General features: G+C 37.6%; 1 protein-coding gene across 10 annotated transcripts in view; it reads left to right on the forward strand.

Moving 5' to 3' along the window:
• KIF27 (kinesin family member 27) overlaps nt 1–17,220 on the forward strand; it is a 30,138-nt gene that overhangs the window by 9,950 nt on the left and 2,968 nt on the right. For 8 of the 10 annotated variants that reach the window (XM_042033201.1, XM_042033195.1, XM_042033194.1 and 5 more), the window contains 13 exons: nt 3,282–3,425; nt 7,102–7,308; nt 7,838–8,013; nt 8,382–8,515; nt 9,057–9,212; nt 10,222–10,427; nt 11,325–11,522; nt 11,869–11,982; nt 13,050–13,226; nt 13,863–14,078; nt 15,088–15,294; nt 16,122–16,320; nt 16,768–16,932. In XM_042033201.1, the coding sequence (XP_041889135.1) occupies nt 3,282–3,425; nt 7,102–7,308; nt 7,838–8,013; nt 8,382–8,515; nt 9,057–9,212; nt 10,222–10,427; nt 11,325–11,522; nt 11,869–11,982; nt 13,050–13,226; nt 13,863–14,078; nt 15,088–15,294; nt 16,122–16,320; nt 16,768–16,913 (2,280 nt within the window). In that variant the 3' untranslated portion in view covers nt 16,914–16,932. The remainder of the gene's footprint in view (nt 1–3,281; nt 3,426–7,101; nt 7,309–7,837; nt 8,014–8,381; nt 8,516–9,056; nt 9,213–10,221; nt 10,428–11,324; nt 11,523–11,868; nt 11,983–13,049; nt 13,227–13,862; nt 14,079–15,087; nt 15,295–16,121; nt 16,321–16,767; nt 16,933–17,220) is intronic. The other 2 variants (XM_042033202.1, XM_042033203.1) reach the window with 2 other exon arrangements.

Raw genomic sequence — 17,220 nt, forward strand, 5'->3', positions numbered from 1 at the left:
GGTGGGGGGTGGGGACAGGAAAAGTGACAGAGACAGATTAAGTAGAAACATACCATCCCTCCATGGATCTTAACAATGTCTCATTGATCCACTCCATCTGGTCTTCTTGGTGGTGAGGGTCCCTCACCAAAAGCATAGAATCCAATGGATTAATATACATTTGGACCAGGTGGGAATGCCTGAGGGTGGGCCAGGTTTGACACTGTCCCTTGCAAGACTTTGTGTCAGTTGCATCATTTTGCATCATGTGCAGTCCTCTGGTGTAGGGTCTGAAGAATCCTTCAGGGGGACCTTTGATGGACCTTGACACCCCCTCAGCTGCTGCTCACGTGAATGTCCCATAGATGTGGCTTTCCTGGGGTGGGGGCCCCACAGCTCAGCTAGTCTGTGTAGCAGAAGATGAGAAAGAGGTGCCTTTAACCAGAGGTTTTCATATTCACCTGAAACCTTCCTCATCCCCACTTTGGTGGGGGGAGATTCTGTGCAAACCTGGCAACAGATAAGCCTGGGGCTACAGCCTCCACCCGGAAGCTGCTGGGCTTGGCTCTTCTGTGAATGCTCTCCCAGACTTATCCATTACTTCCCAGGCCTGAGATGCTTTGAAAAATAGTGTCACTTTTCTTATATCGAATAGCCTTAGTCAGTTTAACTCACACTTCAGGGCTTCAGTCAGGAGTCCAAAGTTTGGGCTTTGGTGGTGCAGCTTCGTTGTACAGTTTTGTCAAAACGTGCAAAAATCTTTATGACAATGTTTAACCCGTGAGTGGTAACATTTCAGTCTCTGACACCATGGAAGGACTGTGCTGTTGTAGGATCATACAACAATTCTTCTAGCATAGCATGGGCTCCTGTCCTGAGTGATCACTGTAACCAGACAGAACACACGTCATGGACTAAATAAACACGGTGGACGTTTTATGGGTATTTTACAGGAGTGGCCTATAGACTAAAGGAATGATATCTGTGCATAAGTCAAAGGATGAGAAGGGAAGGAAGGATGGTTAATAAGGTTGCATTGTATAGTGTGGGGCTTGAGCATGACATAAATGGTGTGGAATTTGGAGTGGAGATTGTACTAAGTTTGACTGGGATAAAGTTCATTTTCTTCATAAATGCTTGCAGGTTGCCATGTTTTACATTTCTGACCAGTACAGTGCTGATAAAACACCACTATTTTAGGTCTTGCTGGAGAGTGTGTGCACAGCATCAAGGGACGAACTCTCTTTCCCTGTCGGTGACAGCAGTGAATAGATAGGGGGGTATACCCAGAGACAGGGGGAGCACAACCAGGCAGATGACCCAAATCAACCAAAGAGATATTTCACACCATATAACATGCTCAGAGATTGAAAGGGGAAGGAGGGGGATTTAGTTATATTAGCTGTCTTTTTGCTCAAGAGCTAATGGGCATCAGTCTACACTTTGGAGGCAGTGAGTGACTGGTTTTGCATTAATTAACTACCTTTGCATTACTTGTGTTGTTTTCTCTGTTCTTCCACTTCACCTTCACTTACTGGACAATTTCTGTCTTGACCCACAAGTTTTCTTTCTTTTACTCTTCCTTGGGGATGGGGGCTTAGAAGTGAGGGAATGGCTATGTGCTTAGTTGTGTACACAGGGAAACCCTCAACAGTTGTCCTGTGAACTTAGAAATTGTTTTGAATCCTGCAGATATATTACTCTGTCAGAAGCATTACAGATATAATTACAATACAGATAATTTTCAAATATATCAGTGAACTTACAGATAGCCCAGGGACTAAGTTTTGCAACTTTTGTCTAATATTATCTAATACTATGTATGTAATATGGCTAGTCTGTCTAATATTACAAAGTTACAGGTGTGTCTCATGTCTTATCTCTTAGTGATTTCCTAAACTGTATTTCTTCAGCTATGGTCTCACAAAACCTCCTGTATTTCCTTTCCCATTGCCATGCTTTTAGCTAACTGAGTTTCTAAATTATTTGCAGGTTTCTTTGTCTAATCACTTTGCTAACATTTGCTTTTGTGTTAAATATGAACTTTTGCTTTTTGGTGACATCATACTTCTTTATGGTTTTCCAAATGAGGTGATAATTTCAAAACAACATCTGGGAGTCTTAGCATGCAGATATCCCACAAGGATCATGTCATATCGGTAGCTCTGACTAGCTGTTTCTCTCACAGCAGTTAATAGTCCTAGACAGTGACCTATGGGGAGAAGAGCTCTCAACCCTCTGAGAGCATGGTAATGTCTCCTAACAGAACTGACACATGATCAAATAAATAATTCTTTTTGGAAACATCCCCATATACATTTAGGAAGTACATATATTGGATGTGCTTAGTTAAAATGTTGGCTGTGAACATCAAAAATTATTGTGCAATGAACAGAACCTCAAATGAAAATTAATTTTATGACTTAAACCAACTGTACACTAGTTGGAAACTTAGTGAAGTTCTGATGCCAGATGAACACCTCAGAAAAACTAATTTGAGTTTGTCATGTACTGGAAGAAGGCAGTGCTCCAACAAACTAGAATTTTGTAACTTCAACCCATTTTTAATTTGCAACCAAACTGATAAACCTATAGGCTGTTATCAGGCAAGTGCATAAACAAATTTTTTCTTTGTTCTCAATCAATCTAAATCACAGCTTTCTTTCTTCCTTCTTGATTTTCTTCTGTGGCTTGTTTTAAATGTCAGTTTGCCAGGTTCAAAACAGTGTAAGAGCTGAGCTTAAACTTACACTTCCCCAGGTGAATATGCCATCCACAGCCAGGAAGAGATGGTTAGAGAAAGGCTAAAATAAATGAGACAGTACAGACTCTAGAGCAGGGTTTGCATATGGACAGATTTAATAACTAGTAGTGTTGCAGTGGGGTCTCCTGCAACATCCATAGACAGAGAGGCCCGTGGAAAGAAATAGGGACCGATTCTTGATAGAAGTTTCCGGAGATCTTTATGCTCCAGCCACATGGCTGGGGGACTGCTGAAGAACTGAGCAGTCAGGGGACAACCAATTTAATATATACTTCAGTAAATTAGGTTTGGATATGAGTACATTATTTCCTTTGGAAGAACGAAACTTGTCAGAACAAAATCAATAGATGAAACAGAAGTAAAGAATTAGCTGCTAGAAGCTGCAGATAACAATTTAGACAATTTGATATACATACCTCAAGATTTTGCAGGTCTGGGCATGTCTTTTAACAACAAATGAGGTTTTATTTTGATTCATATTCCAATTGTAGGAAGAATAATATCCCTTTTGCCCAGCTGAACTTTTTTTATTATCTAGCAGGTACTAGTTATGGATGAAGAACTATTTAGCCAGAAGAATCATGAAGTGCAGATACTGCAGAATCAGATAAAGACATTACTACAAGAAAAGGAAGAACAACAGGAATTTTTAAATGAGGCTCAAGAGACACAAAGATTACAGGTATTTTTCCTCTGGTACACATTTATCTGTATTGAAGCATCCTTCTACCATGTGAATGCATTAAACGGGTGCCTCAGAATTCTTTTACTTGACTACCAGTCAATATTAGGGAAATTTTATTTGAATTAGAGCTGTATCACTGAATGAGTTGGGTTTATCTAGTGGATGCATCACAGTAATGTGATTCCTGGAGACTGTATATGAGCCTAGCTGTGCCACAAGCCTCCTGTATAACTTGAAGTGAACCATTCATGCTCTCCATGCTTCCTTAAGCGTAACACACAACCCTCTCCACAGATTTGTATCATTGTTAAGGAATTTCAGAACAATGAATAGTTTAGGATTTGAAAGACTTTGAAAGATTCTTTAGAAACTAAAAAAGAGTATAAAAATCCTATAGAACGCTTTAATTGAAAAGTTGTATAGAAACTTATTTTGTTATAGCTTTATTAAGAATTAGAGTATTGTCCCCTTTTGACTTTATATGACAGAATTCCATCTTAACTTTCTGATCATTTACTGATCAGAAAGAAAGAGAGAAAACTGAGTGACACAGTTGAAAGTGAGGTAGTGACAAAGAGGCTGCTTGCCTCTTTCCTTCGGTAGATCTTGAGCTTGCTAATGAAATTATGATGGCTAGTATGTGCATAACATTTCAAGGTCAAGAAGACTGCAAATAGTTAGCATTCTCCTGACATGTGAATGACAGATAAATTATTATATGAATTTTTAAAAGAGAAAAGAATAAACATGGATAGCTAGTGCTCTTCTCCTTATTATACTTTTTCTCCTTTTTCTTCTTCTTTGCTGATGGCTTGGGGAGAATCAGTGCATGAAAGGTAAGTAAACTAGTCATGCTCTTTTTCTTTCCTCTGTCACTCTCTTTCTTTTCTGTCACTTCTGGCTAGATTTTTTTTTAGCCTGTACACTGCAGTGTCCACTTATACTGTGATAATACTTATATAAATGCTGGAGGATACAAAGTAACTGTCACTGTAGATAGAAGGTTATTTCAGTATCAGAGACAGGAGCAAAGCTTGAGAGCTTTCAGGCACCCTTTTGGCATTTAGTTCACTAAACTGCCACTTCTATTTAATAACATGTAGATAGAATAATGAAAAGCAAGTGCTTCTGCCAAATATTTTACATTGTACTCACAGGCATATGTAATTTAATGATACATGGTAGAATAAGGACTCTAAGAGTAGCAGGTATGAGGTAGGAGGTAAAAATGTTTATACGCATATGTATTTATGCAATGGGTGTTTCACTGTGGAGTTGTATGTACAATTGTCCCAGGGACAAATAACTTCAAGGTGAATCATTTGGCTGTTACTTCTTCCAAAATGATAACAAATATGATATTCATACACATATTCTATTTTCTATGACATAGGAATAATATGTATTGTATTCCAACACAATCTCAACTTGCAAGGCAATGTATATTTTTGTTTGGAAGGAACTTTCAATATAAGACAACAACATAAAGAATGAATAAAAACATGTTACTTGAAGTAGAAGAATGCAGAATGTATCATGAGCTATTCTTCAACTTCACTGTTGTTGCTAGGCCAGATTTTAACCATACTTCAAAAAGTATCAAAAACAATAGAGTGAGATGAAAATCCTTATTATCTTGGCCTTATGGATGAATCAGTGTACCGGTTTGGCCAAATTTAGAAATATACTCTGAGAAGGCACAACTACCCTTCCCCCACCAGGTTTGGGAAAAAAATAAATTTTCCTCAAAGGAAAGTGAATGAGATAAAAACTATTTATTTAACAAACACACGAGAAAGGAAAATGATGCTAAATAATAAAATCTCTTGCTATGGAGAAAAACCTGGGAAAGTGTTAGAGTCCTCCCTTTGGTGTCCTTGGAGCTGGGGCTTGGTCCAGGGACAGGCCCTCTGTGCCTGGTGGAAAGTCCTCCCGATGTGCTCTGATGTTGAAGCAATCACACAGTCCAGTAGAAAAGGAAGAAAATCCGAAATTCCAGGGAAGGAAAAATTCAACTCTCAGTCTCTCTCCGGAGAAAAAGCAGCTGAACCACTGGCCAAAAATCTGTCCTGGGAGCAGCAAGCCGGGTGCTTCCTCCCTCCCCTTCCGCAGCGGGGAAAACCCATTGCTATCTGTGACCTTGAACAAGCTGCAAACTGCTTTGAAAAAGTTTTGCTCAGTTTTTTTCCTTCCCCCTCTCAGGCTCAGTTTAGAGGCATAGAAAGGCACAGGAATTAATTTCTGGGCATAGGCAGCGATGTGAGATACACATCATAAAGTCACCCCAAGACAGTCAGTTTAGGTAATGTAAGTACTTCTGAACAAAGTATGGAGAATGCTGTAGGAGAAGCTGGTAAGGTCTCCAAACTAGCATTATCAACAAAGCTGAGGCTGGGTACAAGAAAAAACAGCACGTGATCTTGGGATCATGTACATGTTTATGTTTACTAATGCAAGTAATCTTTAAATTAGAACTGTTCAAAGAGGAAGAGGAAGCCCATATACATGTTTCATTAACAAGACTCAGACCATAAGTTTAACTTGAAAATGTTTGTTTAATTCCCATTTTATTTCTCCATAAACATACATATAAAGCAAGCATGAACTCCTAATTATGTCATTCACTTGTCACTAGATGCCTAGATAGGCTAATGTAACTAAACTGGGTTTGCTGGTTTGAAAGTAAACCAGTGGGAAAAATAATCCTCACACAACTACCTTGAGAGAAATTTCAGGTCAGAGTTACAATTTAATAGAAAGGTTACAATAAATGCAATGATACACATTAAAGCTGGCTTAGACCCATAAAGTCAGACTAAACCTGGCACCCTGTTGGCCAAGGTGGTGGTTGTGGTCCTATCAAGTGGTGATTGCAGTCCTGTTGAAGTGATGGTTGCAGTCAAAAGCAGTGATCCTGTGGAAGTTCTGGTCCTCCTCTGGATCCATCCAGGGGTGGTGGTGTCCCAAGTTATATATGGTCAGGTTCAGGGGGAATACTCGGCACCTCCCCCAGGGCAAGCAGTTTCACAATGGGAATGATATAATCCTGTGAGTCATAGGATAATTTTGGGAATCCTTGGTCACAAGTCGTTATGCTGCCCATTATGGTGGTGCTGTGGAGCCATTATGGCCTATTGGCAGGGATGGCCCCCTCAGGATGTGTGGGACTGTGCTGGTGCTTCCCCAGAGTTATCACTGCAGTGTCATTTGTAAAGAAAAAGAAACACCACTGCTCACAGAGTTTGCCTCTTCTCCCTTATGTTATTTAACACCCAGCTTGCAGCCTGAGATGTAAGACATGCACTGGGCACCTACTGCAAATAACCCACCATTAACAGTTTGTCAGAAATGGCATGGAGGGTAGTAGAATACTCAGTTTGGTTACACTGAACATTGGCACTCCTTCTGAAACCCAGGACAGGTCTTTCTGTAACCCAGGGGCAGGTCTTTCTGAACAAAAATGTGTCTAAACTTTACTGGATTGGGGACTGGGGGGCTGAGACTGGTGACATGTCATAGAATTTTCAGTTTGTTGCAGAATTTGCCTGTGCCCTGCAGAATAATTTAGGGTCAGTGGGTGATTTACAAGATTCATGACCTTTGTGAGGAATTAGAAGTGGTGAATATCATACGGAGCTCAGTTCTGCTTTTGCTTTGTTTTTTTTCCCATGAGACTGAGAAAATGGTGGAACAGCAAATGCTCATTGACCAGCTGAAATTGAAATTAGAGAAGTTTACAGATGTGAAAGCTTTAGATTCTCAAAGTGCTTATGAAGATGGGCCAGCTGTCATGGCATTTGCTAGGAGGCCCTACAGTGTCCCACTCACAAAAAACCTGCTACGCCCCCTTCACCTGCCTTCAGGGACAAAGATCCAAAAGGTAATGTTTACCCAAATTTTCCCCCTTCTACTTTGTAATGATTACTGGCCAATGATTAGACATGACATGATAACATCTGGTGGCTTTCTCAGATGCTGCTGCTTAATTTCCTACTGAAGACTCTGAAAAATTAGTTTTGTAACAGTTGTTATGCCACAATTATCCAAAATATTTAGGCTCAAAATTCTCACCTACAAGTGCTGTGGCTCTCGTGTTTTCACCCCCCCAAATGATTTCCTGGGGGTTTTGAGGGTTCAAGTATGAAACATTATAAAAAATGAATGATTATTCTTACCAGTATGTTGAGTACATAACAATGTACTAACAATGCCTTCTTTCACGTTTGGAACCAGTCCTCTAAGCTCTTGCAAAACCTTTTGTTACAAAGGTATTCAGAGTTACTATAGAAAACCTCTGTAGTTTTGCTTACAAGCTCAAGTGTTGAAATGTTTTTTAGAATATAAGTAAAGAATTGCTAAATTGTTGCAACTGTTTTTACCCATGACTACTTTCATGTGCTTTTTGACAGGGGTATACCAGCCCCCCTGTCTTGTCCCTGGCCCAGATAATGGCAGAATTCCATGTTCGCAGACAGATGATACTGAGCAAGATAGAAGATCAAGATAAAGTCCTTCACTGCCACCTCTCTGATCAGAGTGATGAAGAGGAAGACAATACAGGCAGCGAAGACAAAACCTCATATAAGTAATTTTTTGTTGTTTAACTTTTGTTACAGAAAAATGTATAGCAAAGGTAGTATTACTGCCTAATCCTTCCATGATATGAGACCATCTATAATGATACTTACAGTAAACCTGTGGGACCAACTGGGCATATTGCAAAATAAATTTAATAAATGTAGGTTTTGCAAAGATTTCTTGGGGGTCAGAATCTACCTTGAAGATTGGGGGTTGGGGGACAGTGTGTGTGGGAGTGGTGTGGATGAGAAAGAAGGTATAAATGCTTTTGTAAGTTTGAGATTCTTCTCTGTTAAGATCATCTACTTTGCATGATGCTTAAAAAAAAAAATCCCTATGTATTTGCAGAGTAGCATGTTTATCGTTCTTCCACAGGCATTCCATAAACCAAACGTGGACCCAAAGTCACACTTCTCTGTGCTTCCTTCCTGATGTAACTGACATGAAATGCCAAGTAGTCAAGTCTGGTTTATTCAATGAATCTGCGCTACAAACTGACACAACTACAGGTATAATGGAAGTCATAAGAGCAAATCTTACTACAGTATCAGAATATACAATAATGTCTTTAGCACATGTAATTAGTTTTCCCAGCAAAATGTGTGTATTTATTACAAGTATTTTTTTGGTTATAATTCAATATAGTTTTTCCAAGTTCTGTTTTTCTTTTCCTTTCTAAAACTAATGTTAGTAACCTCTAAGTAATACTTACTAGCCAGAAAGCAGTTAACTTATCAAAAAGCTAGTTAGATATAAATCTTTGGTACTGCTTCAATGAAAGAAAATGGATGCTATTATCTTACCAGAAATACTGAAGTGATTTCTGGAATATTTTTCTGCAGACTTAGGGTCTTGGAATGCAAGTGCATACCATCCTTTCTTTTCCTGTTTAGACACATGGCAGGGAAAAATACTCTGCTCTGTTCTTTCCTTTTGATTCTTTTACTTCATATGGAAGAACTCCACACAGTCAATATTGCAGAGCACCACCTCTTGAATACAGCATGTATTCCAGAATTTATAACTCTATTTTGCTTTGTTTTTTTCAAGGTGAAGAGATTGACAGCCTCCAGAAAATCCATGCTTTTAACATGGAGAAGTTAAAGAATTCGGAGTTGAGACTTGCTGAGGCTGAGCAAAAAATAAGAGAACTTGCACTTAATATCAAAAGGAAAGAGGAACTTATTAAGGAGTTAGTAAGAACAGGTAACTGGCTGCTGTAGGGATACTGGACACTGTAGGGAGTGAAGATGTTCAGAAACAAAAGAAAAGAACACCTGAAGTCCTGTATGTCTTAGTCTTTACATAACTATCTTAGATAAGAATACTTTTAACAACCTAAAAATTCATAAATTTTGCTAATTACTTGCTGTGATTGCACTGAAGGCTGTCAGTATTGATTACAGCCTACTCTACTATGATATGAAGATTATTTGTTAAATATTTTTTGAGCTTTATTGATTATTGCTTTTATCCAACAGTAGTGTCATTTTTAATGTATGGTCAGTGCTACTGATCTCTTTGTAGACATGTATTTGTGACATAATCTCTAGGATAGGAGAGAAGATACATCACTGTATCTTCTATTTCTGTCACAGTAGAAAAATGGGAGTCAGAAGTGGATGAAGGAAAAGTCAATGTCCCTGCTAGCCTACATCCCTTACACATCTGCTCCTGACACAGAAACTAGCCTTTCGATGACAGTGAAGATCTCTTTCTTCAGCCTGTTCAATCAAACTCTTCTCCTTTGCTTACCTTCTCTCCAGGTTGTCTCAGAAAGATTCTGTGCCACCCCAGATTGCCTGAACAGGACAAGTCACAGAGTAGAAACACAACCCAAGAGTATTTACTAATTATTAAGCTGAAAGTTGAGTAATAAATAAATGGCATATTCTTCTGTAAAACAAAACCAAACAAAATTATGAAGTACAGGAGAGCCACTTTGCCAAAATCTACAGTAGGCAGAAGAATTTAACTCTGGCACTCAGATGGCACTTTATTTGGTGGCATGAGGTGACTCATGAAAAGTTCAGATTTAGGACTCTATCTCTATTTCAGCATTAGAAGTGAACTGGAGTTTCCTTTAGTGTTGGAAAATGTATCAGAAATTACTGATTTAGCTAAAACAAATTAAGTAACATTTCAACTCCAAAAGTATTACATTTCAACTGATTATCATGTTGGTTTTAAACTATTTGTATATGCTGTCTTTAAGGCAAGGATGCTCAGTCTGTAAGCAGGCAGTATTCTTTGAAGATAACTAAACTGGAGCAAGAAATTGAGCAGGCCAAAAGAGAACTGGCTGAAACGCAAAAACAGCTTCAGGAGCTGGACAGTAAAGAGCTGAGAGACATTCCTGAGAAAGTCATGTTACAAAAAGAGTGCCAGAAGAAGATGGAGGCAGCTAAGTTGAAAGTGCAGGTACTTCTGATCTGACCATAGAGATGTGCAAATCTCGGTCTCACTGTCATATCTGAACCTTAACACTCTGCGTGTAAAATTCTTAGCAGTTTCACACACTGGAAGCTGGTTGGATTGAAGTAGATAGTGAGAAACTTAATACTATTTTTATACTCAGAATGCTAGTTAACATGTACTTGGTTAGATACATAAAATATCTTCTTGGTATGTGAGAAGCTAAGAAAGTGGTGGGAGATATGAGATGTCTGTACATCATTGTATATAGTCCAACAGAAGAACCTATCCAAGGGAGAGTATTACAAATTTACTACTTGCCATAAATAAAATTGATGTTTTATGAAAATAGTATATAAATTCCACATCTAAGCAAATCCCTGTGATGCTTTGCAAGATCAGGCCCAACACAGGCATATTTGTTTGACACTGACTTTCTATTCTTAAGTTCTGCTACATCTAAGTTAATATCCTGTGTAGGGGCAGCTTAGGTGCTCTGTGCCTCTCGATCCTAGAATGGCAGGTCAGAAAAGTTACATACAGCAAGAGGTAGTTGGCTTATCAACTTGAACTCAGGACCAGCACTCTGACACCAGCATTCTGGCACCAGCATTCTGACAGCATTGTGTCGCTGCAAATTTTCTAGAACTGTGGTTTCTCCTAGATTTTAGTACTTTCACTGTATTGCCAAGCATGAACTGTACCTTTTCACATTGTTTAATTCTGCCTGTGCCAACTTTACCAGATAGCTCAGAAACTACAGCAATAGCAAGTGATTGTTTTGGGCAGAAGTTAGTAAATCTTGCTAACCCTAAGAATTCAGTGAAATAAAGAATGAAGCTGAGTCATATTTTAGTTACAAGTTTTCCTGCTCTTAAGCTGAAATTTGACATGAACATTCAGACCTTACAGAAGAAGCAGCAGGACACCAAGAGTTTGGCTTCATTATCTAACCAAAGGGAGAGAGAAGCAAGAGAACTTGAGCAGAAAGTGGCTCAGATGAAGCATCAGCAATCCCAGATACAGAAGAGACTGTGTGAGGAGAGTGAAAAGAAGAAGCAACTGGAAGCAGAGCTTCAGCAGGACCAGCAACAAATTAAAGTAGGTTTCTTCCTGTTTCCTTATGACAAAGAATAGGATGAATAATTTTTGCCCCTGCTTCCTCAATAAACTACACTGCCAGGCTTTCCCTAATTTTCAATAATGACTTAATGACTTTCTTGATAAAAGCACCAAAGAAATTGTCTACAAACCTTTTACATTAATCTGCATTTTGCCTTTCTCTTTCAGTTTTGTTTTTTTTTTATTACCTGATGTCTAGTTCTGAATTGCAATTTTATAAATAAATTTAGGGTCAGTATTTCAGTTTATATCTTGTGGGGACTCTCACATGAAATGCATTTGACTGACTGATGTAGGAAGAATGATGTTTTTTATTTGTTCGTAGGAACTTCAACTTAAGATGGAGCAACAACAGAAGATCCCTAAACTTAAGGATAAAGAAATTGCTGCTTTTAAAAAGAAGAACAATAACTCAGTGGGAGCTCCACAGAAACTACAGGTAGTTAATCTATCCCAAATCTGTGTGAGCCCTGAAATAAAAAAATCTTTCTTCATCCCTAGTCATCTATTTTTGTAAACTGTTTGGAAGAAGAGTATTCCATCATAGTTTTGTCTTTTTTTTTCTTTTCTGTAGCAAAAATTGGGAGTATAGCCTAGAAGCTCTTGTAATCGACTCTTTTTGAATGAAAGAAAGGAGGGCCTGTAGTGACTTTTTTTTTTTTCCTATAATTTTTCAAAAATACTGATTCAGAAACCTGTGAATTCAGCAGGTTTGGTTGTCTGGTAGCTTTGAGGGTGACCTTGATGTGCTGTGTTTTAAGGGTTCCATGGGCTGTTCAGGCATCTTATTTTGTTTTGGTTTATACTCTGACATAAATTACAGTGTCTGGTTTTGGTTGTTGATAACAGGGTTAGAAAAGTATGTATCCTATGTAGCAGTGCCACCTACATTATTTCAGATGTGGACACTGGAACGTGAATTACCCTAAGTCTTTAAAGGTGAAAAGAAATTTTAAAAGTTAAATAAAGGAAACTTTTTAGCCTTAACAGGAATATATCCACTGATAAACTGTGGCTTCAGAATAAATTTATAATGGACCATGCTAGCAGCATCAGAGCTGTCATTTACTGTCTTTGATTCTTTCAACATTATTATTTCTTGTCACTGTTTTTCCACAAAGAGCTGGTTTTGGGCAGCTATAATGCAATGAGGATAGGCTAGCTGAATTCTCATAGTATCATCTAGACCTGGTTGCTGTGCTTGGGTAGATCACATCTATTTATTTAACTAGTTTTAAAAAAGATATTCTTTAGAAAAGATACTGCATCTGATACAAGTTTGTTTATATGAGATGTAGCAATGCAACATTGCTTAGGCCTCTTTTAAATCTGTCCAGTTTCTGTATTATTCTGAGTATGGATTCTGTTGCAGAACTAATACTGACATTAGAAATGTTAATGTCTATCAGTTTTATCAGTAATTCTGAAGAAAGGTAAAACATAGTCATAAAATTCTGACTCAAAATGTCCTGGTTAACACTCTCTGGACCTCTCTTGAAACTTTAGAAATTAGAAGAGCAGAAGAAGTGGCTGGATGAAGAAATGGAAAGAATTCTTCAACAACACCAACAGTTAGCAGAACTAGAAGAAGATTTAAAGAAAAGAGAAGCCATTGTAGCAAAAAAAGAAGTGTTATTGCAAGAGAAAAGCCAACTGGAAATCAAGAAAATGAGATCTAGCCAGGTAATTTAAGAAAAAAACCACAAAACTCACCACAGTCATAGGGCTGATTAAAAGACTGGTTGTGGGGGAAGGCAGAGGAGGCTGAAGCCAAGTGACCTCCTGTGTCTCTACCACTGTAATGTAAATACTATGTAGCTTGGCCAATCGACATTTAAAATGTAATTAACACACACAATCATTTTTATTCCCTTTTTCTCCCCAAAATTGCAACAACAAAACAAACAAACCAAAACAAAACAATTCTGAACTGTGGAATTCTGATATTGAAGAGCATTAAATTATATGATATCTATGATATATTATTTATGAATATGACTCAGTCCTTTTGCAATCTAGAGAACACAGCAGGGAAATATCTTGCAATATTTATTTCTCAGTAGAAAAAGTGAATACAAAGTATCATTGTTATGTATAATGACTAGTGCCTTTAATTTTTATTATGTAGAAAACTGCAAGTTGAGAATTTTTGTTTTACTGGCTTTTTTCTATGATATCTGTCCACTCAAAGCAAATGAGGTCCCATTGCAAGAAACAAGCAATTTTTTTCACTTCATAATGTGACGGTGTCACCTACTTTTTTCTTACTGGAAAGGAGTATATAATTTTTGTATCTGTGGTTGCTGTGGTTTTTTTTAGGCTTTAAACAAAGATAGTATGAAATTGTCTACCCGCTTAAGTATGCTGGATCAAGAGCTGTGTAATAAAAGTATGCAGCTTCAGGGCAGCACAACTGAAGACAAGTCAGACATTTTGGAAAAAATTCAGATTCTCCAAATGGAAAGGGATCAGCTGCTCAGAAGGAGAAATAGTATGGATGAGAAACTGAAAGACGGTAAAGTGTTGTCAACAGAAGTAAGTAAGCACCTCTGAGATAAATACAGGTTTTAGGTATTGTTTGATAATAAAGCATTCCAGTCAGAGACTAAAATGTCTCCAAATATCAGACAAGCTAGAAATGAGGAGCAGAAGCAGGGTACTTTTGTAAAAAGCAATGTTAGAATACTGCTATGATAGCACCAGTTATGTACCATTGAACAAAGTTTAAGATCAGAGGAACACAAGTCAGATAGTGCCTTGCCAAACTATTGGTCTAAGAGTCATGATGAACTAGAAGTTCATCAGTTTATCACAGGCAGGTATTTTAATGTCAGGATACAGAATAAGCAATGTTCTGATGCCCCTTGATTTTTTTCATAGAATCCTGTGAAAAAGCAAACTTCACCTGAAGGACTCCGTATTTTTACAGTGAAAATAAGTCATATTACATGGATGGCCCATTACCTGGAGTTGTTCAATATCATTATGCTGAAGAAAAAAATAAATTCATAAAAAATGCACAGATTACTTTCAGGTCTTGAGAAGCAATATGAGATTATGGCTGAGGTGATAATGTTCCAGAAAGATCCCTACTTGCCTCACTCATCAAAATTTTCAGTGCTTCAGGCCATGCATTTCTGCCACTTCCCTACACAAGTTATGGTCATCAAACTCCTTACTGACCTGATCAATTCATTAATCCAACAGAAAGCTAGTACATCCAAAAATAAAAAAATAATAGCAGAAGTCAAACTCTGGTGAGGATGAGGGAAGGATATAAAGAGAAACATGACTTCTAGTTTTGTGATGAACCATTTGATCAACCTCTGTTTTGTGGTAAGAGTGCTATGGCAGGAATAGACAAATGTTCTAGCTTTGCACTCTATCTGCTATCTTCCCCACTCCACTGTCTGTGCTACAACTAGTTCATCTTACCATTAAGTTTAGTTTCGCCCTTGAGAATGAAGTTAAAGATCTCTTGAAAGATAATTCTGAGCTTTTTTTTTTTTTTTTTGAAAGATCTCACTCATGTGTTTCTCTGTAGGAAGAACATGTTCTTTTCGAGCTAGAAGAAGGAATTGAAGCCTTGGTAGCTGCAATTGATTACAAGAATGAAAGTATTCATAATCGCCAGCACTTACTTAGGTCATCTTCTCAGAGTCTTTCACAGAGCAAGCATAATGTAATAGGGAAACTAGTTTCCCTGTCTGCTGCTGAGCTCAGAGCTATCATCATCAGTTATTTCAATAAGGTTTGTTTTGGCTAATGAATAATATTTTATCCCATTTTCTATTACTATTCTAGATATTGAGATGGTGGCAAGAAATAAAAATAAATTTAAGAAGCTTTTGGTAAATATCTCTTCAAATTACATAGATCTGCTATTAAATTTTTTTTAATTTTTATGTTAACCTTAATAGGATATTGTGGGTTAAGTTTGTATATCTTGTTTTGGGGTCATTAGCTTGAAAGGTGCTGCAAATCTGGAAATTACCTTGCCGCTTTCCAGTGCTCTGCGTTTCTAACTTATGGAGAAACAACATGTTTAAATAATGGTGTTGTATTCAATTTCTTCCTGATTGCAGGCTTTCAGAAAGCTTCATAAAGCTCAGGGTACTATTTCTAGTGTCTTTTTCCTAAATCCAGTATAAACTGATTTTGCATACACTCCCTGCAGTGTGTGCAGCTACATGCTTAGGAATCATACTGACATCTGGAAACATAAATATTAAATGCATTAGGACATGGTGTCTTTGTGACCTTGGATGAACCTTTGGTTATTTTGTAAACAAGTTGTCTGTGGGATGCAAGTTGGAAGTTTTTCAGAATCTGGAAAGCAATGCTCTTTCAGTTTAAATTTTGCACAGGGTATTAAAAAAATCCACTAGTCCAGGTGATCAAAATGTATGCATTCAGTTCTGAAGTGTCAGCTCGTAGCAGCGGCAAGTCTGTTTCCAGTAGAAGCTTAATGACTTGTAGAGATCCATTGCTTTTGTATGTTTTAATCTATTAGGCTGAAGGATAAAGGGTTTTCTTAAAATGGTTTAGTAAATCAAAATAAGTGTGTTTCTTTCTAAGATTGTTGGCCTACGTGAGTCTGAACGAAAATTGCAAGTGCAGATTGAAGAACAGGAAATGAAGTCCATACACCAGAAAAACACAATGCGTGAATTAGAATCTGCACTTGAACACATCAAGTTGCAGTGTGACAGACAGCTGACTCACCAGCGCCAAGAACATGAGAAAAAAGTACAGTTTCTATTGAATCATTTCAAAGGTATTTTCTTCCTGGGCAGGGATTACACACCAAGTATTGTCTTTGGTCATTAGCAGAGAAATACTTTATTCCAACTGAAAAAGAAAGAATTAGGTTCAGAGATATACTTTGGCTGTCACTAATTCTAATGTTATGTAGGATGCCAAGGAACAGACAATGGTGTCTGTATAAATGGAAAACTGAATATTTTTTTAAAGTGGTATCAGAATTGTTGTATTTTTGTATTGAATTTACTGATATTGGAAAGTCGTAAGATACTGGTCCTGCTGATCTTGATCTTCAAAGTATTATTAAAACTAAAAGGTGGGGTTGGCACAGCCTTTTTGATCTTATTTCATTTAAAACATGCACATTGCAAGCAAAGTGCCATCAAGATACTCTGTTTAGTTGGACATCTTGATTTTTGACACAGATACTTGATTCTTAAACTAGTTTTATTTCTCCTAGAACAAAATAGTGAAGGTATTGCAGAAACCCTGAAAGGGTATGAAGTAAAAATCCAACAACTGGAAAAAGATTTATTTTTTTATAAGAAAACCAGCAGAGAGCTGAAGAAGAAATTGAAGGGCCGCCTTGGAGAGTCATCTGAATAACTATTGTCATCCACTAAATGTAAGCATAGTATCTGATAATGTTTATGCAATTGTCAGTAGACCATTTGAAGAGTGGTGAACACACAGAACTATGTCTGTCTGTAAACCACCGTATTTTTACTGAATTAACTGTTCTTCAGGAATATATTCTACCTCTATCCTCATTTCAAGTGAGAGACATTTGTTTATAGCTGTAGCTGTAGCAGTGGTGTGACAGTGGTTTAAATTCTTGTTCTGCATTTTCTGGGTTCTAACATAATTTCAGCATCTACAACCTCGTACTGTTATGGTTAAGACAAAAGAATTT

Source organism: Corvus kubaryi, unplaced genomic scaffold (genome assembly GCF_017639235.1).
Source record: "Corvus kubaryi isolate FWS band 111438036 unplaced genomic scaffold, C.kubaryi_AGA036_p1.0 37357, whole genome shotgun sequence".
Lineage (NCBI taxonomy): Eukaryota > Metazoa > Chordata > Aves > Passeriformes > Corvidae > Corvus > Corvus kubaryi.